The 25290-nt window shown below is 39.7% G+C and overlaps 1 protein-coding gene and 1 long non-coding RNA gene across 2 annotated transcripts in view; both read right to left on the bottom strand.

Moving 5' to 3' along the window:
* LOC139768963 (uncharacterized) overlaps positions 1 to 25290 on the bottom strand; it is a 510605-nt gene that overhangs the window by 62498 nt on the left and 422817 nt on the right. The gene's annotated exons all lie outside the window — the stretch shown is intronic.
* LOC139768037 (cytochrome P450 6k1-like) lies at positions 4136 to 23235 on the bottom strand. Its single transcript, XM_071697870.1, has 8 exons — positions 22985 to 23235; positions 7330 to 7357; positions 6766 to 7078; positions 6484 to 6618; positions 6261 to 6325; positions 5854 to 6143; positions 5376 to 5600; positions 4136 to 4778 (listed from the first exon to the last, which is right to left on the bottom strand). Exons 1-8 carry the CDS (start codon positions 23043 to 23045, stop codon positions 4621 to 4623), a joined length of 1275 nt encoding a protein of 424 aa, XP_071553971.1. The 5' UTR covers positions 23046 to 23235; the 3' UTR covers positions 4136 to 4620.

Raw genomic sequence — 25290 nt, 5'->3', positions numbered from 1 at the left:
TTTTACGAAACAAGTTATCATTTGTATATAATTGCATACTTGGCAGCATCGATCCTTGTTTTGTCAAAATAATAATGGTCTTGTATAATAAAAATAAATATATGAACAAGCCGCTTGAATTATATTGTCAGGAACTATTCAACCTAAAAGGAAACCTAAAAGTGCATCTTCAGCGGACGGGCAAAGGCGCCAAATCAGACAGAAAAAATCCTCCTGAACGAGTGATGCTCCAATAAATTTTCAAGACCATCGGCGCAACATACGCCGGCTTTTACGATTCACCGAACGATGGCAATTGACTCGTTCGTTTTCTTCGCAAACAATCGCTAATGGACCGCGATAATGCCGCATCCTAATCGCATCAGGCTGCATCCGCGATACGATCATCAGCGGGTGAGCTGAATCGATGGTTTAATGAGCCCTCGCTATCGTCATAAATCTTATTACTATGATCAGCGTGAATAGATGATCGATCGATATATCCGCATGCCATTTATGCGCGATGCATCGATCAATGATCGTAACTGTGTTTTGCAAATCTGTTATTAGTTATACATCGTAAAAACATTGTAAAATAAAAGATGATATAATCTGAAAGCGCGAAAAGGGAAAGAGAAAGGGATCCCGAAGGATACTCGGCTGTTCTTCTATCGCGCGGATCGCACGCCGGTTCCACCTGCTCCGCGATCTCTCGATTAATAGAGACCGCTCGTGAGATACGGAACAAATATAGACCTTTCTTGCGAGCGAGACGGGCCGTAACCCCACCACCGCGAGTCGCGGTCGTACGCGTTACGAAGAAGAAGAAAAAATATAATGAATGTTTGAGGGATCTTGCGGACGGACGAATGGCTCGATCCACGTCTCAAGCAGCTACAACAACAAATTAAACGAGAAAGTCTCGAGGCTTTCGTCGGCTCCGCCGACGTCTCTTGCCCTATGGTTCCGGCTACAATACGTGGGCGTAGGGTATACAGTACCGAGGTGTATGGGCAACGCGTATTTCTTCCTCGGCGATGGTGGGGGCGAGCTGGAACGATATTGTGTAAAGAGTATAATAACGTGCGTATGAAAGGCCGGATCCTTTGTGGGTAGCCGACCGTGTCCTGAAAGGATCTTCCAGGATTTGCTTGTGGGGGTGGCGGGGGACAACGAGAGGGGAGAACCGCCGAGGGTTAGGGGCACCAGCTGAGAAAACATGCCCGCGGCGTGTCGACGAGATGTTCACGTGTACGAGCGCGCGCCCGCGTGTGCTCGTCGACGAAAAGGGGCGGACTGGCGAACCGATCTGATCTGATTTTTGGGAACGATTGTCCCTTAAATGTTCCGTTAAAGGTAAGCGGTAGCACAGATTTATTTCGCATTTCGGAATTGTAAGCGTCGCTGTCTCGACTAACTTATTGCATTTGGTTACTGACAGAAATTATGGTCGCTATATATCGGCATGTAATCTGGCATACGCCTGGGGGGACGAGCACGATTGCGCTGACAACCGAGCGCGACTCGGGATAGGAAACGAATAAATTATAATCAGAGTCGCGCGGTTGCAAAGAGCGACGGTGATTGCGAGTCGGTAGCGCTGGGAAATTAAGTCCGTTTGTACTTCGGCTTTCGCCGACGAGTCTCGCTACTCTCGGGCGACAGATTTTATTAGGGATGAAATATCTTTAGCGAGAGATACCGCACAAAAACTTCAATCAGCTGTAACAATAACGGCTGCGTATATAAAAACGATGGCGGACGGCGATGGAAATATAGCTGTTCCTCTTTCTCGCGAACGTTTCGCGATTCATCGTTTCCCTCGTGACGAGTCTCTACCTTTGACGGAGGCTGAAATTGCAGCGGCAGTATGTTACCACGTAATCTAGCCACCGACGGCATGGAATAAGCCGCAGAAGCGGATCCGTGAACGGCGGAAGCGGTGTATGCAACGCGGCTGAATACGAAACATAAATTATAATCAGCCCCGGATCAGGGCGCGGGATAGCCATGATTACAACGGGGAACGTGATGAGACTCCGGGCGATTCGATTTGCGCGGCCCACGCCCACGCATCAAAGGGACCGACGACGAGATCACGAAAATGCTCCGTGAGTCTCTTTCCAGCGATAAATCCATGAAGAGGCTCTTGGTCGACCGCGACCAAGCCAGCGACAGCTCTGTTAGCTGAATATTCATATGAGCTAGGAGAAAATTCTTGAGAAGGAAAAATGTAACCGATAGATTGAATTTATTTCTTAAATCTGTAAAGTGTTACCCTTGTTATCCTTTCCTTTCCTGTATATTTAACCCTTTGCATTAATCGAAATGTATTAGTCGGGATTTAAAGGGGCAGTTATTCAACTTTACGGGCAGATGCAACCCGATACGAATTTACACAGACCTGTCGGCAAGTTTAATTCCCATTCGGGTTTTATTTGCAAACAATGCGCTATAAGGCCCAACTAAAACCGTATACATTGTTGGGGCCACAACCGTTCGCAAACATCGAGATTTACAGCGAGCCGTATATCCCACGTCCGTGCGCGCATGGTTTCGCGAAACCGATAAATTTAATTAAAGCACGTCCCGATAACTTGCAGTACGCGCGTGTGTGTTCGATGGAGGTGAACGCAAGGAATCGACGGGCGTGCTCGATTGTGCGGTCGCTTTCCGAATTGCGTCCATAAATATCAACGGGCGTCGGCGTTATGCGGTCTAGCGCGAATCCGTTTGCTTCGACAACGTTTCCGTGCGCGGAATGTTCAATGAAGCATGCAGATGCGTTCTGCCGTGTGTGTGCGTCAAGGCGCACCACGTGTCGTCCGGTTACGAGAAACCGGGAACCACGGCATGAGATCATCCGCGCGAACACGACACCGCGTCTTGTCGGAACAGCGGGATTTGCCTTGACATGGGTATTATTATTAAGGTGATGCTGGAGCCGTCTGTATAACCGACAAAATTACCATTTTCTATGTTATCAACCTATATCTGTCCTTGTATATAGACAAGGATATAGACAAGGATAGCACCTAACATTGCACGCATACATACGCACGACACACATTGACATCATGCTTTTATATTACGCTTCCAAATCTTGATTTGAGGGGTTTATCGATGTTTTTATTGTTGTGCAATTCGGGGTGACTTGTTTTCGCATTCGTACCAATGATATATCTCTTATATGAAATACATCTTGTGACGAGCTGACAGCTCGAGACGCCATATTAGGATAAAAATAGATAAGGAAATCTGTATTTCCGTAATTTTTTCTCGTTTTCTATATAAAATCGGAGTTACCCCGAATCATTAATGTATGTACTGCAATTCTGGAAAAGGATTTTTAATTCTGTCAAGTTAATACGACGCTACGTCACAGCAACAAATGCCGGTAAAACAGACGGCTCCAGCATCATTTTTTCAAAAAAATGCAGTTTAAAATTTCAAATGCCTGTAACTTTAAGAAAAAAAAAGATATTGTAAAAAATAAGGTAATCTTTTTTTTTTCGTTTTTTCCTGTACCTTTCGAATAAAATATCGAAAAAATTTTTAATGGACAATATGACTGTTTTTTTTAGGATTTAAGTAAAAAATGTTTTTTTTCTCAATGCAACCGTTTTGATTTTTTTCAAAAAAATCTTACAAATTCTAGACTTAGTTTCAAAATTTTTAAGCCATTGATGAAGATGGGATTTCAATAACTTCGATTTTTTAAGGGACTTTTTTCATTTTTTTTTCGAAAATAATTTTTTAAAAATAAGATAGACTCTACCGATGGCTATCAAAAAATTTGATAAATTTATAGACAGCAATCCTGAAATTTCGATCTATAGGTAAAGAGGAAATTCAAATATTTTCTATTTTGTAATTGCATTTTTACTTATTTTTATTATTGAATTACTTTTTTTTAATGGAATATTATAAATTGGGGAACTTTAACGGATAGCATGTAACAATTAAATCATATAGTTAATGAAAAAAAACACGTATATTATCTGTGAAAATAGCAATCAGATTTATTTAAAAATAAAATAAATAAATAAAAATTAAAATTAAAAATAAACATAAAATAAATGAAAAATATATCTAAAAATTATGCCATATTATATAACAACGTTTATACTATTTATTTTTTTTATTTTTTTCTGTCTTGTATTTTATTAAATTATTTTATGTGATTTGACATCATTAGATTGAGAGAATATTTTTACATTCATATTTCTATTGATATCAGGTATAGCGCAATGAATTTTTTGTGTTTCTGGTATAGGTTTAGCACTTGACTTGAAAAATGAAGAATTACTGAAGCACTGGGAACTTTATTTTTCAAATTTTTAGCCCGGGGACCTCTATTTGAATTTTAAAAAATGTTTTATGAGTAGAATGTATTACTTTTTTAATACCAGCACGGGGATTCTCTAACTCCTTAACGACAGTTTCGGTATCGTTCCACAGCTTTTTTACCATATATAATACCTACGCAACGCTTGACACCAAAGTTTCAAATGTAAACTTAAACGAAGTCCGTCTTTGTGTAAAACCAGATTGCGAAATTCATCGTTATTTCGATTCTTATTAGTTGTGACCGGCAATAATGACATCGGCCCAATGAAGAATAATATTTGATGTGCATTATCATATCTTCTTGAAGTGCAGATTAATTCCATTTCCCGCAGCCGTGAAGGTCGAACGTGGGTCTAGAGAGCTCGTGTGCTCTTTGGTCTGCCAAATCTCGTAATCTCTCAGCAACAAAGCTAGAACGACTTTTGCGTGCAATTTACCCAGTTTCATTCCTGCAAACAATTTATATGAGACTAGCTTGATACCTGATGTGCTTCGCTACAGTATGTAACTACTTTAAATAAAAGAACCAAGTCGATATCTCATCGGGCCTAAGAGATATTGAAGAATCAGTGAAAACACATTTTACCCCTTTTCACTCCTAAGAGGTCGAATTTCTAAAAATCCCTTCTTAGTGAGTGCTTACGTCATGGAAGGAATATACTCTCCGAATTTCATGTTTCGGTTTAGGGGGGTTTGGTTTTATATATATAAATGTCCTGACTGACTGACATCAACGCCCATCCAAAACCCCTACACCGAAACATATATATAGATTACAGTGATCAATCATTATAATAGCGAACATTTAAACATCAAAAACAATCACAAGTGTTTTTAGAGGAGAATTGATAGATATTGTAAGAAAATGTTGAAAATTAGTAATATGATAATAATAAATACGATAATGGAATTACATAGGTACCTAATTTCTAATTTTATGTCAATAATTCAGTTAGTTTAGTCGAAACAAAATCATGAATTTTCTTGGCCAATTAAAATCGCGAGAGTAATATTCACAGTGTCAAAATGCAAAGAGTCACACTAACTGTAAACGGGACTCTGCTCGCCGTTTTTTATTTGGATCAGCGAATCGATGAAATCGCCTCGTTTCTCGCCGGTCCTCTCGCGGTTCTCCATCGCCGTCCAGAAGATTTTTCTCACGAAGGCAGAGTTGAAAAGCATCCTTGTACCGATCACTTCCACCAGTTCGGGCATGAAGAACACTGTTACGAGGGCAACCATCCTCTTGAATCTATAAAAGAACGGCTGAACTGCAGAATTATTTCCGAGTTATATATGAATCATCAACATTTAAAATCTTCGATCTGTTTAAATGTAGATCGATGATTTTGCCTCGTAGATTTCAAAAGACAAAAACGAACCAAGCGATTTATAATTCAAAAAGTTGAAATTTATAGTAAATTGTTTTTTTTTCAATAATTTTATTAGCTTTACTACTTACTTGACTTGGTTCACTTCTGCTAATTTATGAAATACGTAATACGTTAAGTCGAAAACAAGTACCTGCGACCGAGAACTCGTTCGGATAGTAGAAGGAATCTATCTTGGTGCCGAGCGCGATTGAAGCGATCAGGTCGGTCGTGTACTTGTAGTTGAGATGTTGGGCGTCCAACACCTTCACGCTGTCGTGATTCGCTGATTGATCTTTTATATATTTCATCATGGGCTCTGCGGTCTCCAGCATCAACGGCAATATCTGCTTTAACTTGCCCCTCGTCAGGGTAGAGGTGATCTTGGTTCGCAGATATTTCCAGGCCGGGTTCTTCAGATCGAACAGATTCTTCATGCCGATACTGAGTAAAAGTGATTAGATAATATTTAATAGTTACTTAAATTTAGATTTCTCATTTAGATTAGATAATAATTATTTATAATAAAATGTAAAAGTTAGATTAAATAATAATTATTACTCAGATTTTATCGTGCAGATATCTACTTTTAATATTACTAATAATCTTTGAGCCTCAAACTGAAGCTAATTAAAATTGTGTTTAAAATTAAAATAAGAACTGCTTTATATGCATAATATTGGTCTATCATTCAGTTACAAAGTGAACTACTAAGGGTAAAATATAACAAAAAATTCTCTCCGTGTACTGAAAGAGGCGCGGCGTCGAGTTTCTTACTTCCAACCTGATCTTCGGCAACTTCAAGGATGCCGTGTTCTTCCGTTCCGCACCGGGATGGCACATCGGTGACCTGCACAAGATGGCCCGTTCGGACGCGCCCTTCGTCGGTTTCTACATCTTCCACAAGCCGTGCCTGCTGCTACGCGATCCAGATGTCATTAAGCACTTCATGATCCGCGACTTTGACAATTTCTCCGATCGCCGCATTTTGATTGGAGCCGGCGAAGATGTATACATCTTCCACAAGCCGTGCCTGCTGCTACGCTATCTAGATGTCATTAAGCACTTCATGATCCGCGACTTTGACAATTTCTCCGATCGCCACTTCGCCGGCTCCAATCAAAATGCGGCGATCGGAGAAATTGTCAAAGTCGCGGATCATGAAGTGCTTAATGACATCTGGATCGCGTAGCAGCAGGCACGGCTTGTGGAAGATGTAGAAACCGACGAAGGGCGCGTCCGGACGGGCCATCTTGTGCAGGTCACCGATGTGCCATCCCGGTGCGGAACGGAAGAGCACGGCATCCTTGAAGTTGCCGAAGATCAGGTTGGGAGTAAGAAACTCGACGCCGCGTCTCTTCCAGTAGTTCACTTTGTAACTGAATGATAGACCAATATTATGCATATAAAGCAGTTCTTATTTTAATTTTGAACACAATTTTAATCAGCTTCAGTTTGAGGCTCAAAGATTATTAGTAATATTAAAAGTAGATATCTGCACGATAAAATCTGAGTAATAATTATTATTTAATCTAACTTTTACATTTTATTATAAATAATTATTATCTAATCTAAATGAGAAATCTAATTTTAAGTAACTATTAAATATTATCTAATCACTTTTACTCACCTGGCATATATCCAGAATAGCACTATCACTGTAACGATGAATATGAGAGTGATCAGCATGATGTATTGTCTTTTCCTTCACGTTTACTTTAAGTAACTGACTCAAGCGGACTTCGCCACCGGCTTTACCTATATACGATAACCGATTGCTTGCCTAATTCATAGTTGAATACGTCATAGAAATGCGTTGAAGAGGGAAAGGGCAAAACTTCTTCAGACAAATATTTTTATTACCAGCATTTTTACGACCTAACGCCTAACGTATACGATTAATCAATACGATAATTCTTCGCCAGTAATAAATTAATCAAACACGAAAATTTGTCGGCCTAACTGGCAATAATTTTAATATCAATCACAACATGTGTTGTGATTGATATTAAAATTATTGCCAGTTAGGCCGACAAATTTTCGTGTTTGGTATACGATTAACATAACGAGAGCCGAATGCGTACCGCCTAAATCGTTCTTCAAGGATATTTCACACTATTGCTTAAGGAGGTTCGGTTGCTTCATCGGGGGGAGTAGTGGGACGCGGGGGTTCTGGCAACAGCCAGAAAGACTGGACACCGTAGTAGTAAAATATCCGCTTTCTCCCCTCTAATGAAATTGATTCGATTTAACCTTGTTTAAAGCATCAAAATGACTGTAAAGAATTTATAGCGAAAAGAGACAGGATTTTATTACTTCACAGGTGTGTCGTAAGTCTGACTATTTTGGTCGGCGCGCAATTGACTATAAAACCGTATCTAGAGATTCGGAGAGAAAATAATATTTAAAATATTTAAAATTTCACTTTTGACCTTTGAAAACACAATTGCCTTAATAAAAATCACAACATGGCATATAATCTCACTAAATTCCGTTGGTCACATGGGCATCATAAGTAGCGTTTACAATATTAATGGCGAGTTCACACAATATACAGATTTTCAGATAATTGTAGTGACGACTCCGCCCCGGTGACGACTTCGCCCCGGTCTCCCCTACATAATATTGTATATTATGTGTGTGCGATTACGGTAATACCTAATTGTAAGTAACTATAACGTATTTAAATATACATATCCGTCCGAGTGTGTTTTATGCTTTTTAAAAATATGCCCCCCTCCCCCGAACAAACTACAGTATTTTAGAATAGTTTTATTTGCGATATTCTAAACAGGTAAATGATAATAGCAACTGAATACTAATTCTTTTACTTTTTCGATCTATTAACTTTCATATTTAATTGTTATATTATACCTTTTTTTTTACGTTTGGAAATCTATCACTGGGATCGCGGGACTACCCACTTTCCCCAGTGGCCCCCCTCTCTGGCGGGAGGGGGGGAAGACCCCCTCGCCCTCCGGGCACACACACACATCCGCGATTGTTTATTATTATTTTACAATTGTAGACTTTCACAACACATAATTATGCAAAGCAGTTGAAAATTATTAAATATAAATGTTATTTAATAAATTCAATAATATAATTTACTTTATATGTATACGTATAGGAACGGCAAGGACAGGGTTCGGATACGTGTTTACTCCTTGACGACTAACGAGCTACTGCCTTTATTCGTGTGACTTACAATGATTTACAGTACACTAGCGCTAGCTACGTATGTGGCTACTTACACATACATAGGGGGAAGTGAGGCACATTGATACATGGGGGCACATTGATACAGTCATCATATCTCTGCATGAGAAACATCTTTTTCGGGATTTAATATTGAGTATTTTAGAGGAGGATTTGCTTTAATTTTTATGGCAGTGAGAAACATCTTAAGATGTTTCTCATGCAGAGATATGATGACTGTATCAATGTGCCCCCATGTATCAATGTGCCCCACTTCCCCCTACGCCACACATACACTACATAATTAGACTCGTGAAAGTGTCAAAGATTTAACGGCGAATGCGAGTCGGGCGCAGAACGTGGTGCGCAAATAAAACTAAAACGTGTATTTAAGGGGGGAACCTCGTTTATAGGGTCAAGATTTTCGAATTTTTTTGCTTAATCAATAGTTAAACAATTCAAGAATATATTCCCAAAGTTTCAGAGCCCAATTCGAAGTATTTTAAAAGTTATAGAACACATGGTGAGTCAGAGTCGCGCAGGTATACGAGCGCTCGGCTGGAGCGGGCCGCGCGCTCTGTCCCTCGGTTCTTTTGTCCGGATTACTCGGCAGCAATGAAGATCTTTTGACTAGGTGTTTAGGCGGACGCACACAAAATTCCAACGAATCCTTCAATTCGACTGTGTGGCGTATCGCTCCCATACACCTCAATTCGGGCTTTAAAATTGTTCAAATCGCTGCATATTTGGCTACTGGCATCTTTAATGAAGGCTACACTGCCATTTTATTAACGATGCCGTTATTAGAAATCAATATCGGCCAGCAGTGCAAAATGTTTGCTGATAATTACGATGCGCAGCGAGTTACGAGAGGGGAGAGGCGCCCAAGCAGCACGACCAAGGAGGCTCGCACAGCTCGTAGACTGGAGCAAATGCAGCGAAACGAGTTTTATGAAAAAGCTGAAGGCTTGCAGTATGGCACATATTAGACACATGTTCTAGACACCCATGTAATATTTGAAGAAGTTACAAAGCAACCGAGCCTAGCATTGTGTGGTGTATTTGCAGCAGCATTTGCTGTAACAATAGCATTGGGAGAAAATCCATTTAATAAAAAGAAATGTACTTTTTTAAATTAATAAAGTATTATTAAATAAAAGTTGATATTGAATTTAGCGATAATCAATAAAAGGATTCTTTTCTAATAAAATTTGAAATTTAGTGAGAAATATCCGTGGTTGCTCTAACTTCCAAATTTGGAAATTTCGGACTGACTTTTTTTTAATCTTGTGCCTATGAACACTGTTGTTGACAAATTGTATTCTCACTATTGGTACACGAAATATTGTGACGTTGTTAGAATTCTGCTCGGCTATTGGTGCTTCCAATATCTATTAATTTGCTTTACTTGTTTGACTCACTATGTATATTTCGCGCCGGTGTTTTGACGTTCGACTTGTTTCCCCTCTGCGATTTCCTCACATCATTGTTGATTGCTGTGCCGACGGGATCGTTTAGTCTCGTTGCTTATTATTTAATTTGTATATGACTCTGTATTTCCTGGCTCTCAGACCGATTGGTGAGTTTCACAAGATTCTATTTCAATATCGTAACTTCATTCCAACATATTTACAGATATGGATCTTTTAGTCTGTGTTTCTGACTGTTGAATCATTAAACTCGCCATATGGAAGTGATAACGCTTTATTTATTGTAACGGCTAAAGATGGCTCAAAACTGAGCCGAAACGTATCGAATACTGTTTGGATTGTGAAGAGGATTAATAAATTCTATTGAATTTACGCCCCAGGATCGGCGTCTGACCCTACTGCCCTGACTTCTCATTTATTTTTTTTAATCGATAAAGTGTCATTAAAGAAAGGTTAGTATTGAATTGAAGTATTGAATTCGGCGATAATCGGTGAAGAGATTCTTTTTTTTTAATATTGAGTAAAAAAATTGATTAAAGACCTGCCCCCGGGTCGTAAAGTTCAATGGAACGGCACCCGGAACAGGATGGAGCCCGTAAAATTTCTGTCAAAATATAAAAATAAACAAGTCTGCAAATTAGAAATTTGCACATTGCTTCGTCAACATTTTATTGCGCTCATAAAACTTCCTCTGTGAGAAAGCCAAATTATACTATACTAAATAATAAATACTAATAATTATGCATCAAATAAAATACAAGTTTCCTCATAAGAGGAGTTTTGTAAGCGCAATAAAATGTTGATGATGCAATGTACAAACTCCAAATTTGCGTACTTAAAAATGTCGTTTATGCCGTTGTTATTTACTTAGCGTTCCTCCCAATGCCTCGCCACGCGCCTACAACGTGAACGTTGCCTGGGCTGCAGTTTCTCGTCGAATCGCACGGACGCATCCTGATTTGCGTTTTTTTTATACTAGAACACTACAAGCGCGCGCTACGCGCCATTTAGCTTTTTTTCTATATCATTACACAAAACAACATTTGCAACGCTATTGCTCTTTAATAATAACACATTAAGAAAAATTTAACGGTATAATATATACATAACAACATGACTTTCAAACTTTCAAATGACTTTGTACAGAAAAATCTTTATTTAAATTAATTTTATGTTTTTTGCAACGATATAAATACACTTTTAATAATTAATTAAAAGCCTAGAAAAAAATACGTACACTTTTTATATACAAAATTTTTAACATGCTTCTTATCTCTTTGATTACGAAAGTGAATTCTTAACTCCCCGGCCCCGCCTCTCTCTCTCTCTCTCTCTCTCTCGTTCTCACTGTTTCTTTCTTTTTCTTTCTCTCTGTCTCTCTCGACTTTTCTTCTTTTTCTCTTAGTTGTCAACTTTGACTTTATCATATCCAATCATGGAGAACGAAGAAATTATGAACAAACACGTTATCATCATCTTCATCGTAGACAATAAGTACCATAATAATTAAACCAATAAGTACAATAAGTACCTTAATAATTTTCCAAGGTTATACGGCAATTTTATGAGAGGTGGTCTCCAGTGGGGAATATATTTCGCATTGCGGTCATGCCGTAATTAATCCAATTCTCATTCAACCGACGTAGTCGGCCTCGCGAAATTTCTTTTCCGTCGAGGTGGTTAGTTCAGCTTAGCAAACCGAGCGAAGGAACGTCAGCGAACAGCGATAGGATCTTTGAAAGGCACGGCGGGTAACGCCCGCGTCGTGCCACGCGACTAGACAGATTTCGGAGAGGGAAGAAAGCGTCCGTCTCTTACACGTGAATCGAGCGTGACGCGTACGCGCCTTGACGGACGGCCATATTAAATCAACTGCCCGGCTCTTCCACTCGTTTGTTTCTCCTTTCAAGCCGGATTCAATTTTCTCCACGGCGCCTTGCAAATCGAGGGATATAACCGCGCGGCCAAAATTTACAAATACGATGCCCGACACAATGCCCGCCTTTCGAGAACGGGTCAGTGGTTGCCACCCATCGTTTCGTTCACATATGATAATGTAGCACCGTCAGTCAAATTCTTATTTCGTTCTTTATCTTTTGCATTTATCCCATGGATTATCTTTATTTATTTAAGAACATTAAAATTCACAAGAAATATATCCTACATTAGTGCTTTTAAAGGGCTATTAAGAACATTCCGAATTTAAGAACGTGGGAAACAGTATTCTTAAATCTTGCGGGATTTATATACAGTGTTCGGCAAAAAGCGCAAAACACCGTGGATATTTACTCAACATCCCAGCTCGACGAGCTTGATTACCTTCAACAGATAGCGACCCAATTAATGGTCGAAAAAGAGAGGAGAGATTAATATTGATGGAGGGAGACTTCCCGAGACGCGATAAAGGATCGTTCCTCGTTTTTGGCGGTGGTAAGATCCGGACAGGCTGTAAGATAATAGCGGTGCGCAGGCCGAGGAGATCAAGGGATCGTCATAAACTATCTTAAGGTGTCGAGTTTGTCACGGTCATGCGAGACCGAGTTTTCAAAACAGGATTAGACGTTCTTCAAGTCTCGAGAACGGTGTATAACATATTCTCTCTTTCTCTCCCCTATGATCCTGCAAATGTGTGTCATCCGTTTTTTTCAGTGACGTTCTAGCGGAGCTCGTCTTTCCCTCACATCTTCGTATTGCGGACTCGTCGAGGATTATTCACATCCGGTCAACTCTGCTAAATTTTTTTTCTCCTTCGGCTGATCTCGCATCTAGGAGCGCTAAGAGATATCGAGTGGTTTATTGATCTATTCCGTAAGCGTCTATTCAACCGAGTAGTTCAATGGCTTTTGCCCATTGTTCGGCTTTCTCCCGGATGGCCGCTTTTTTGATCTGATTTGTTCGGACGAGACTCTTCCCTTTTTTTTTATACTTCCTTTCACGATCCCTGCCCGCAATGAAATTCGTAGTGATTTTTACGCGCGTCTTATTTGCGGCGGGTTGCTGCTGGTCGGTGAGAAAAGTTCGCAGAATTTTCCAAGCGCGACATAAATGCGATATCTTGATACGAAGGCAGTAATAACATCATGAAATAGCAAAGGATACGTCACGTTGCGGCAATTTATTTCCACAACTGCGAGCGCGATGAAAGAACGACTACCAGCTCGTATCGATTTGTTTTCCGTAATTTCTTTCGACGTAATCCGATACTCGCAGGATGCTCCATTATCCTGTCAGGATACCCGTGGGGAAAGCGGCCGCGGCGGTCCGTCACGAAGTAGGTCGACCGTTTGGCCATGGAGCTTAAAACATGCAGGATTAGCATAATCAAGTGGTCGGGTAGCAAACATTTTGACTTTACGGCGGTTTCCGAAGAATCCTCTTACATATATCATGCGTCTCAATGATTACCTAGCTAAAAGACTTTGTATACTTTTTAATAATAATGCAATAATCAAATAATAATATAATCTTATCTTAGTAATTATATAATAATATTTTCAAGAGTGCCTTCAGATATAATATATTCCGTATTGATCGTAAGTATCGCGCGATGCCAAGGGTTAATATCCAGTTCTGAGTTTCTCCGCTTGAACATTAGGTCACCGGATTATACCCGTTCTTTTTCGCCAGTGGCGCGGACGGAAAGCACCTACGTTTTTCGCATCGTGGAAACGAATGTTTCTAATTATTCCCGCGGGAGCTTTCGCTCAGGTGCCGGTACGGCACGAATAACGCGCGTAGTCGCGGCCATCTGTGTTTTCGCCTCCGCGAACGCCCTCCGCCTTCGCCGCGCGATAAAATACGGTTGAAAACCGAGTTTATTTATCAAGTTGACGTGCGCCATCCCTCACGCTAAATACCAGAAGTGCGTTCATTATTCCCGCTGCGCGCCGGCTATCTCGCCGGATCCGGGATGAAGCCGTGCGGTGGCATACCGTGCACGAGCGGAGCGATAATTACGCTCTAGCCGCCTGGAATCGCGCGATCTAGAACGAGCACTCGGAGCGCTCGCGATAATGGCCGGCTCTCGCGATGGTAACTTCGCCGAGGATTATTTCCTGCCACTCCCATCTTATCTGTTCTGATGAAAGTTACGTAAATTGCCCAACGTCTTGTTCGTTCACGCGGCCACGTCGGAACCAGTCGCATCACCAGATGACACTTTGTAATTAGATGTTTTTCAAAGTAGTGCTTTAGTGAGAGTAGAGCCTCATACATCATGCCGTGAAAGAATTGACAGCTTCAAAGATTAAACGAGGATCGTTTGAAACTGTCTGTTTTGTTCCTTTGAGTCCAATGTACGCAATATACTTCAGAGAATAACATTTAACGGAAAAAGGAATAATGCTTGCATCATCTACGTCTCTTGAATTGGCATATAAATCGAAATTGCGAAAGTATGCCAGGCCCCAATCCAATCCCAGTACTTGGAATTTACAGTCACGAGTTATTTATACATCCGTCGCGTCGTACTGAAGGGAGTTCCATTTCGCTCACTCCTTCCCGGGCACTTTCTCACGAGAGAGTCTAATTGGTCTGACCCGCAGCTGACCATGGCGCAGATGCAACCGTTTCGATCCATGCAAGAGACGGTGGACGACGGGGACAATCGTAGGAGAGCATAATTTTTCATCTTAATGACGGATGACCACCGGTTGTGCCGGCCTCCTCCTCCTCCTCTTCGTCGTCGTCATCGCCGTCGCTGAATGCACATGGCACCCTTTGAAATCTTCTTCCTGTAATGGTCACACCTCCTTGGTGCCTCTCTCTTTGACGACGCACATTCAGAGTGCTAATGATGCGAGCGATTTGCATATCAATCGCGATTGACCAATCTTCGCACGCGTTATAACGCGTGGCGGTTATCGGTGTCGTCGGTTGTAAAAATAACTGCTTTTCTCGCGCTCGCTGCGGAGCGAGCGTTGTTGAATTTACCGCTCGCGAAATTGAGCGTCGCCGCTTAATTATTATTCGTTCGAGAAGGGCCTTTTCGAATACGAGACGAGCATCATCACGATTAAAGATTGCCAACTATATAGGATGATTCTTAATTGGAATACAAATTATACGAGTTTCTCGCGCGCGACTTATTTAAATTCTGATAAGCTGCATGATGGATGGTGTATATCGCAGAAAACAAATTTCGCTTTAAGTTCAGTTCGATGAAAGCCTGGTCCATGTAAGAAATGTATTATTTCACTGGATCAATTAAGATTTAATTGTGCGCAACAATATTCTTGAATATTGTATCGAGGATATTAACATATAAAATATTTTTAAATTATATTTTATAATAAAATCTTAGCCAGTATCGCAGTTAAAATACTACTTTTCATACTTCTAAAATGACATTAGAGAGTTTTCTTTGATAAATCTCTAATTTTTGCGGATATACATCTGCTTTAATTCTGACACCACTGGTAAAAGGCATTATGTCGCTTATTTTCGCCGACTAACGCGACAGATGTCCGGTCGTTAATAAAGTATTATGCGAGTGTCATCACGCGTTTCTAAAATCAGATTTTGGCGTATTCTTGAAGTTCGAGCCCCTGAACGTCCACAATGCGCGACATCGTTCGCAGATATTTCTATTGTCGTCGTCGACTTTTCTGACACATCAAAGAAGCGATGCGTGAAATCCAAGATCCTCTGGAACTAACTCTAGGATCGAAAACAGCTTAGTAAGTACGTCGATATTCAAAGGATATTTTGGAAACATTTTCTTCGATGAGTCATCCGACATGATGTTTCGAAACGTTTTCAATTTTTACGTTTTAATGCATCGTCGCTTCAAAAACTAACTTTGTTGAGATAGGTTTGAAGATGTATCATGCGATATTCAGCGATAACAATATAATGGATGATATATGCGGACGATGCACGTCGCTTCATCGCTTTATCGGAAATCGCCATTAAGGAGGCGCGGCGCGGCGTGGCGGCGTGGTTGAATTGACGTTGGTTTTGTATTAACTTCTGACCTCCTCAGACTGAAGCCGTCGGCACGGAAATGATCGATAATTATTATTACTTAGGCCAAGAATATACACCGGATATCGGAGCCCGGTGCGGGAGGGGAGATATCATTAGGGGGTCGATTAAGCCGCATCGGGGGGATTCGTATATTCGTAGCGAGCGCGGCTCGCCGTTCCTCCGAGCGATTCTTCGCATCGCGCGAATTACTTGATTACAACGGCCGCTCAGTCGAACGGGTTTATCGAGAGCTCGTTATTTAGCGGGCATCTCATTGTGACGAGTTCGCGCCGCCGGTAGTTATTGGAAATTATGCGTGTTTCAATTTCTCGAGCACGATGAATCGCTGATAGGCTCGTACTTAGCGACGGATATTCGTGAGTCTGATATCTTGGCCGGTGCCTTTATCCCCGGATGATTCTCTTGTGCGGAGAACGAGGTTTTACATACATTATTTTTCATTATCCAATCAATTTTTAGAGGATAAGTATCGAAGGCCCAGATTGTCTACCTTTTTAACAATGTAGTATACTTAAACTGAGGAAGTCCGGTGTCGATCTTGAATACATAATATTCGTTATACCATGATAATAAAAATGATGATGATAAGAGAATAATAGTAATAATAATAGTAATAACTTTATTAAATGCAACAAGCTAAGTATATAACAGTTAGCAATGTATAAAATGGAAAATAAATTGTAAAAGACTCAAACTCGTGTGTCTCAAAACAATGTAGAAAGTTTAAGGGCCAATAAACGAGCGATCGAGAGATGTTAAACCATTATTAAGTTATTAAATTATTTTTATTTTTGAATTTTTAACATCTCTCAATTGCTCGTTTATTGACCCTTGAACTTTCTACATTAAAATGGAAAAAATATACATCAATAGTTATATCACAACACATAATACATTCACTTCATATATATTTTATGTTTAGAAATAATTAAAAGTATGAGATTTTGATGAAAAAAAATTCTTGCACCTTCAAAGTTTGTACTGATCGAACACCGCGCATTATGGTCACGATAAAGCAACTGAGCACTTATAATGGCAGCGGAGCGTAACTCGCATAATCGCCTCGCTTCTTAACATACATTCGCAAATCGAATGCGCGCGCCTTATATAATCCGCATAACGTGGAACACGATAATCCGCTTTTAGACCTGTTTCCAGCGGCGGCTGCCGGAGGATCCCACCCGACTTTCTCATCTCGCCGCGAAGCAATCGGCGTATCGTGTGCATGTACCTACATCGCGCCCATTCACGCGGAGCCGTCGAATTTTTCGTCTGCCGAGAGTCGAGAGAGCAGGATGCGGTTTCCCGGGATTGCAGTCGGCTGCAATTACTTGCAGCTTGCCCGGTAAGCCGAGGCGGGACGACCTCCGACCCTTGGGCAATGTCTGCTGCCATGGAGGCTGCCGGTGATCACGTACTCTATCGTGGCCGTCCACCAACGACCGTGAGAGGGAAAGAGAGAGAGCATCCTGGCGTGCGTGTCTTCGCAACGGGGTGGGAGGAATGTGTAATTTTCTCGTAAGCTCGAAAATAATCGGGGCTGGGGGATTGATACGGCATTCCACGGCACCTATAGACGAATGGGCACGCGAATGCCCTTCGAGCGGATGCTGCGTTTCACTTTGACTTGCTCCGATTCACTTGGACTTTGATTGAGCAAGATCCTTTTAGTATATTTAATCGTAATTTACTATCTATTATATTTTATATTAATGTAAAATATAAACTATAATAGATGACATGTTTGCGATGAAATAATGAATTAATTAGCAGCAGAAATTTAGTTTAAAACTTCTAGCATTTATGTCACGGCTGATGACTTGGAGCGAACGATAGCCGTATACGCTTTCATAGTTTTGCGTCTTTCTTATTCGAATAGTTTTTGCTTTTTGCATTCAGGCTCGCACGTAGATTTACGTCTTTAGAAATATGTGCGGGCGAAGTACGTGCAAAGGTTATTTCCTCATTGCAATTGCGTGATTTCCATCGATTGCTTTGGCATCCGCCTATTTAATTCGCCGGTCAATAATACAATGGAAATAAAACATCTACATGTAAGATATTGACGATATAGATAGTATCATAAAGATCTTACAAACTTAATGGGCTTCACCCTACCATTAATAAGAAGTGAAAGTGTGAATAAACCGTGAAAATAATATTCCCTCCTCTATATCCAATCGTCCTTCAGCTGGAATCTTTTACGTTTCGATTCTTTATAGGGATGATTCGTTACGTTACTTCAGGATAGATAGACTGAAATTTGGAATGAAGCAGGTATGACATGTGACAAGCAAACAGGACATATTTTTTGATTGGTAAAATCCAGCCGGAAAATATGATCATCGAACTTTACTCTTCTGGAGAGCCGGTCGCCATAGTAAGCGGGACAATAATGGTTATTTATGAAATAGTTGAATGGCGATTGGAGTGGCTGTCTCGAGGCGGAACATTGCTCAATATAGCGGAAAGGGAACGCGGGTCGTCGCGAGGCACTGATCTCGAAAGAAAACTCCGGATCACAGATTGTAACGAAAGAAAAATGAAAATTGCAAACTTATGGGTCTCCGCGAACCTTTCGACGTTTCATGCATCGCTGCCCGCTTCTCGAGGGCGCAGCTGTCTTCAATGGTCAATAATGTTATTTCAAAAATATCGACTCCAATTACCTCCTGCTTCGCCTCGATATATTGGCAAGAAAAAACTTCTTAAACCTTCTTAAAACTTCTCGGCGAAATAAAAAAAGGGAATTAACATTTTTTATGTAATAAAATACAAAAGAGCATCTCTGGAAATTTCGATAATTTTCGCAGATGAAAGCGTATGTCCGAATGCTGTTGACCGAACTGGTTCTGTCAGTATTGCTCATAAGTCTCATAACGAGCAATAATAGCATGAGTCAGATCTCATCCATTTTGTACGAAACCGATCATTATAATCGAATTGAATCGCGCTTGACTTCCGTGAATCGGGCAGCGTCGCATAATGTCGGTGCATCAGGTTCTCGCAGGATCGTGCTTACTAATAGTCGGGCATATTTCACGTTGATAGGTATATATCCTGGCAGGCCCCCTAATTAGCCTTCAGTAGTATATCTCTACAGAACTCCTAATTGGCTCGTCGGGCGCAAAACAAATTCGTGGCGGTCCCGTTGAATGCGACCAGATGTATTTAAGAGCACGAAAACGAAATAATATTCGCAAATTATGAATTTACTCTAATGACGAAGAGAAAAAGATAACTCACTCAGAAAAAGGTCCATTTAAACGATGCTAAATAAAAAAAGATCATAGTACACAATAATATTTTAGAGAAAATTAAGGGGCAGGAATTGCTTATCTTGAAATTGATTCTCGATGATGCTCGTTACATTCGCAAGCAGGCAGGGCTCAAGCTAAATTAACCCCAGGATTATTATCCACGATTAATTTATTAAAAGCAATGAACATGTCCAAAAATATTTCAATCAACGAAAACATCATTTTGTGAGTTATTTTGTAAATTACAGCTTATGTCCGACCTTTAAATACAATTTCGCTCGGGGTGCATGCAGGCACGAATGATGCCTGCGTTGATGATAATAATGCCGATGATAATGATGATCATACAGGTCGTGCTTAATTGTATATACCGTAATTACCGTAATAACGGCAGACTGTTTCACGTCCGTCATAAGGGTCGCTACATTACACAATATAAGCAAGATGCGAAAATTATTATTCTATTTTTCAACTGCAATTGGTAATCGTAATCGATCACATTAATGTATTCAATCGATTAATTAGAAAATCTGTGATTGTTGTCAATCGATTTGCGATTGTTATATTTAACATCATTATGAAGTACTATGTAGTACATTTACAGTCCGACTTAGTTCTGATAAGGTCAAATAATAGCAAGGCGAGAGTTAAGAATCTTCAAATCAATTATTATAATTGTACGTAATTGTCATAACTGCTTTTTGTTACATAGTAAAAATTCATAATTTAAAAATTAAATTCAAAATTTTTTCCATTGTTGCTTCTTTCATACATTTACTCTATTATAATTAAATACAAGATTTACGAAAGCTTCTAATTAAGTTCAAAAAATTGGATTGCGAAAGTTAACTAAAGATATTTTTTTGTATTTAATATATATATGTATAGATATATGTATATATTATATCATTATATAATATCTTCCATGTAATATCTTTTTATGACATATTTATAAGTAATAGAAGGCTGTATTCTCATTCGATTTTGCATTGTCGATTTCTTTTACTGGTTTGCACAGGGCAATGTCGAGGTCATCTTCCCGCAATAATGCCCCCTGGCAACAATAACAGCCGTATCATCTCGTGCTCCCATTACACCATTATAAATCATGGCTTCCTCTTATTTTCGTGATCCCGTCCGCAAGCCCACCCGATGCAGTTGACGTGGAGGGTCAACAGGTCGGCACACTACAGGTGAAACGTTTGGAAATCAAAAATACGGCACCATAGTGTGTCGATATGAACATTCAATGTCGAGATTAGTTGGTTGAGAGAGATGACAAATTGGTAAAGAAGTATGGCAAAACGAAAAAAGATAATTAGAATTGTTAACATTTTTCTCTAACATATTGAACTCAGAAAAGTTCAACGAAATATAATACAATATAATAAAATATCTTTTATGAGAACTAATAGTCAAAACAATTCTTAATAACTTAGACTCGCGTTAAACATATTTAATCGCTAAATTGTTTCGTGTATAATCTTCAGTCACTTTTTTGTCGAATTAATTGTGAAAATGCAATAGAAATTTTAATGACAAATTGAAAATTATTTTTATCATAAACTAATAAGCAATATATTTTTAATAATTACTTGAAACGAAATGTAAAAGAAACAGCGTTGCGAAATGCTCACGTGTTAGTCGGGTTGCATATTTTAGGGTACTACGGATCTCTCATGGATTTCTTATGGTTGGTCTCATGGTTAGAAGATTCATGTTTTGATAGGGTGCATCAATGAGCAGATAAAAGTTGTTAGAAATTCTGAAATTATGTAGGAATTCAAGCGTTTCGAAGTTTCTCGCGGCTGACCGTGTTTTTTGTGTGTCTCCAGTCACACATGTTATTGAATCGAGATAAGATCTATCGCCTTGTAAGCTTTTAATATAATGTTATCTGCTTAGAACCGAATTTACGAATCATGTTTTTAACAACAAGTCCTGTTACAAGTCCTGTTACATGGTGTGTCGTAGCTAATGTATCCATGTTTATTAGTAATGTCGCGCGTTAATAGTAAAACTTATTATGTTTTAGATGATAGAATTAAATGTCAGAGTTAAAGAAGAAAAGAGTGATTTTTCTTGTTACACTAAGCAGACGAAAGATCATGTTATTAATATTTCATATTTCAATAAACAAATCGCACAAATACATTATATTAGTAAGACGCGCATGTGACAATGCTAATTATTCTATTTGTTTAGCGTTTTTAGCGTAATGTATTAAAAATAGTGTAACAAATAATATTACATAAATAATATTACTAGAGCCTTGAGATTTTATAGCAAAAGGGATTCTTCACTCGCATGTTTGCAAGCATGTCACGTGCAGCTCTACAAGTGAGAATTATTCCCCATAAAATTTTAATTAAGATTTCCTAATTCGTGGATGCCTCTCCCTTTAATTACAAAAGAAAATTTAATAATCACTCAGCGTACTAAGAGTGATGCGTGAGAGAGGGTCGAGATTTACACTGCGCGAGGCAAACATGCTCCGTAAAATTTTAATTATCATAAAACGCTACGTTTCATTATACTAGCAACAGTTTTGAATTTTTATCATTTCTTGAGAATTAATATTATGTTTATTAAATAAAACATAAAAATTGAAACATAAAAAATTATTTCTATCTGACAATGCAAAAATGAAGTGCTTTTTCTAAAACTGAAATATTCTTCTTAGAATATTGCGAAGTTTTGTAAGTAAATTTTCAAAACTCATTTGTCACGATAGTTGCACGTAGCTTCATGTATTGAAATCATGTATTGAAGTTTTACAAGTGCAAGAAAGAGAAACACATTGCAGGTTTATGTTTATACACAGTATCAGTTTACAGAAAAAATGCGGAAATATTAAGATGGCGATGTAACTTGAGTAGCGCAACGTCGAACTGATGAATGAACAGCTCATTTCATTGTGTGTGTTAAGCGTGTACACGCATAGGGGCAATTTATTTCCAGCCATTCGCTACCGAACACCGTGCTTCTTGCATCGGCAAATGTATATTCTCATCAACTAATTTTCATACTAATTACTGACATCTATCTTATATTTATTTATTATTTATATATGCATAACGGTGTATTTATTAACTAATAAGACAAATGGACGTCAGTTAAATTTTATTTTACTATTTTAAGTTTTGTGAGCTATATTCTATAAGCTGAACTTGTCAAGAATAAATCTTTTAATCTTCGCAGCATTATTAAGAGAAAAAAAGGTGACAATTTAGAATAGAACTAAAGAATTTTTTACGTACATGCTCACTATTTTTATTAGCTCTGGCGCGAATGTATCTGTGAGGCAACCAAGTGACATTCCCGAGGCGCAAGTAACTCGAAAGGTGACTTCACGTGTTTCATTTACGGCCGCTTTACTCGAAGCCACAGAACAACGTCCTTTACATACCCGCGCGAGGATGGTTCCGAGAATTGCATAAGCGTTGCGTAGAGGCGCGTGGGCAACACATATTGCACACACTCGCTCCTCCGGCGTTGCACCTCCGTGTCGGTTGTGTGCACGTGGTACGGACTGGGGGTCAGGCAGGTGCATGCACGGGGTCACGCCGCGAACGTGCACTGTCACGCCACGCGTATCGTGCGTGTCGGTGTACATTGCACTTTTACGCGCCTCGCTCTCGCTCGCGCTCGCCGCCACTCGTGAGGGCCGCGTTAATGAGATTCCACGCGCGCACGCGTTGCACATTCCGCGGTTTGCGGCGTCTTTCTGCGGACGATTCAACTTTCGCACGCGGGCAAAACTCTGCAAATTGACGTTTTACGGTGAATTACGTAACATGAAGTCCGCGTTGAGTTTTAGTCGAATTTCAGTACGTTCAGACGTTCAGACGTGCGTCCGTTTTGCTTCTCACTTTATGTGCAAGGTCGTTCTAATAGCAGTAAAAGGTGTCGACACTTAGGCGTAGTCGGGGCTGAACATAATATGTTTTCTTGAAACGAAAATCGTAAAGCATTAATATTATTCTTATTTCTTATTAGACTTGTTGCTTATTAGACGTACATTACTATCGCTATCTTTCATTTATTTGTTATTTTCTTTCTGTACATTATAAACTTGAAAAAGTGTTGAAGTTTGTGCTTGTTAAAAAGAAATTCACGTGTTCACAATTAGTTTTGTGAGAATGCAAGGCGGACCATCGGGTGGACTACGCGAAGGGGCCCCGTTGACGCAGAAAAACGAGCCCTGTGTCAAATTCATGCAACATTCATGTATCCGAATCATTTTTCGATAATGGTAAATTGCAACCGATAATACGCTCCATGAGAGAAACTTGTTCGACAGACGTAAAATTGGCTGCCGTTCGAGACGGCGCGTTGAATTCGACGCATCGCGCGGATGCGATGTACGCTCGTCTCACGTAGTCGGCAACGTACACGGTGCAGCTGGCGGTTACGAATGTATATGGAAATCATGACAAGTTCATTTAACCTCCGCGCAGGATGTAATTCGTTACTTTCTCTCAAGGTATTGCTTTATCAATATTTCTTACAGTTCCTCGCAAGCGTATTTTTTCGCGTCCTCAATATTTGCGATGACTCGTAAAGTTGTCGATGCACAAAAGCAATCATCAACGCTACTCCCTTCGGCCAATGAACAAGAAATTTCGATCTTTGATTTTTCGAGGAACGCGTTGCGTTTAGTATTATTTTGTAAAGTTTATCATACAAATGAGAACTCAATGACCCTAATTTATTTGTAACTTTAACAACCGGCGAATAATTGCATATAAACGAAAGTATATTAATTACAACAAACAACTTATTTGCATTATAATTGCTCGATGCTTTTCCGCTACACTGCTGGTTGTGAATTCGTAATCTGCAAGTTTCACTTCCTTCTTCCCACACCCGTTCACTTGAATAGACAGTACTTTAATTAATCGATTGACGCCCGTAACGAGCCATACCGATTAGTTTCTCACGTTGCGAGCTGCGTAGGTGCACCTTGACTTTTCTCTGTCGTTGTTCTTATCGAAAATCGACGAAATGAAATTACACGGATGGAAATTAATCTTGCCTGCCGTGCTTGTATTAAATTATACGTGTGAGATTTATTATTACGAGATATTACGAGAATCTGCCTTACAAAATCGTCGAAATTTGAAGTAGATTAAAGAAAGCCGAGCGAAGATTTTGTGAACGGAGAATCATGTGAGCGCACGCGAAACGAGACTTATAAAATGAACATAAAGGAAGCTCAAGATTCAAGATTCACAACCCATCCGTGCTCTCTTAATCATTAGTCTTCGCGTAAAAAGAAAGGCATCCTCCGCGAAAGACCACGCGCAATGGATGCGGTTGCTCCCATAGCCGCGAGTAAGAAATTAAATTAATGTTAATCTGGAGCACACACAGAACCGTCCAAATTCTCGGTTACGGGCTACAATTTGCATAATTTTAGATTTCACAGCTGCTTCGTGTGATTTTTTCGTTACCTCGCGCGGATGGTATGCCAGGTATGATTTTGCATAAAGACTTCGCACAATGTTTTAGAAACTCATGGTGAATAATTTTAATTGCCGGCCGAATTCATTCTTATTACATAGTGTATTTCTCTTATTGTAGTATATTTTTGTTTTATCGCAGCAGAACATGCGATTGATGTTCTGCGAGCAGAACAGCGGAAAGATAAAGAGAGAAGTATACTTGCGTGAATCATTAAGTTACATGGCGAATCTTTCTTGTATCATATCC

This window comes from Temnothorax nylanderi, unplaced genomic scaffold, assembly GCF_030848795.1.
Source record: "Temnothorax nylanderi isolate EJ_2023f unplaced genomic scaffold, tnyl_v1.0 TNYL_tig0002_pilon, whole genome shotgun sequence".
NCBI lineage: Eukaryota > Metazoa > Arthropoda > Insecta > Hymenoptera > Formicidae > Temnothorax > Temnothorax nylanderi.
This window is presented reverse-complemented; position numbering and strand designations above follow the sequence as displayed.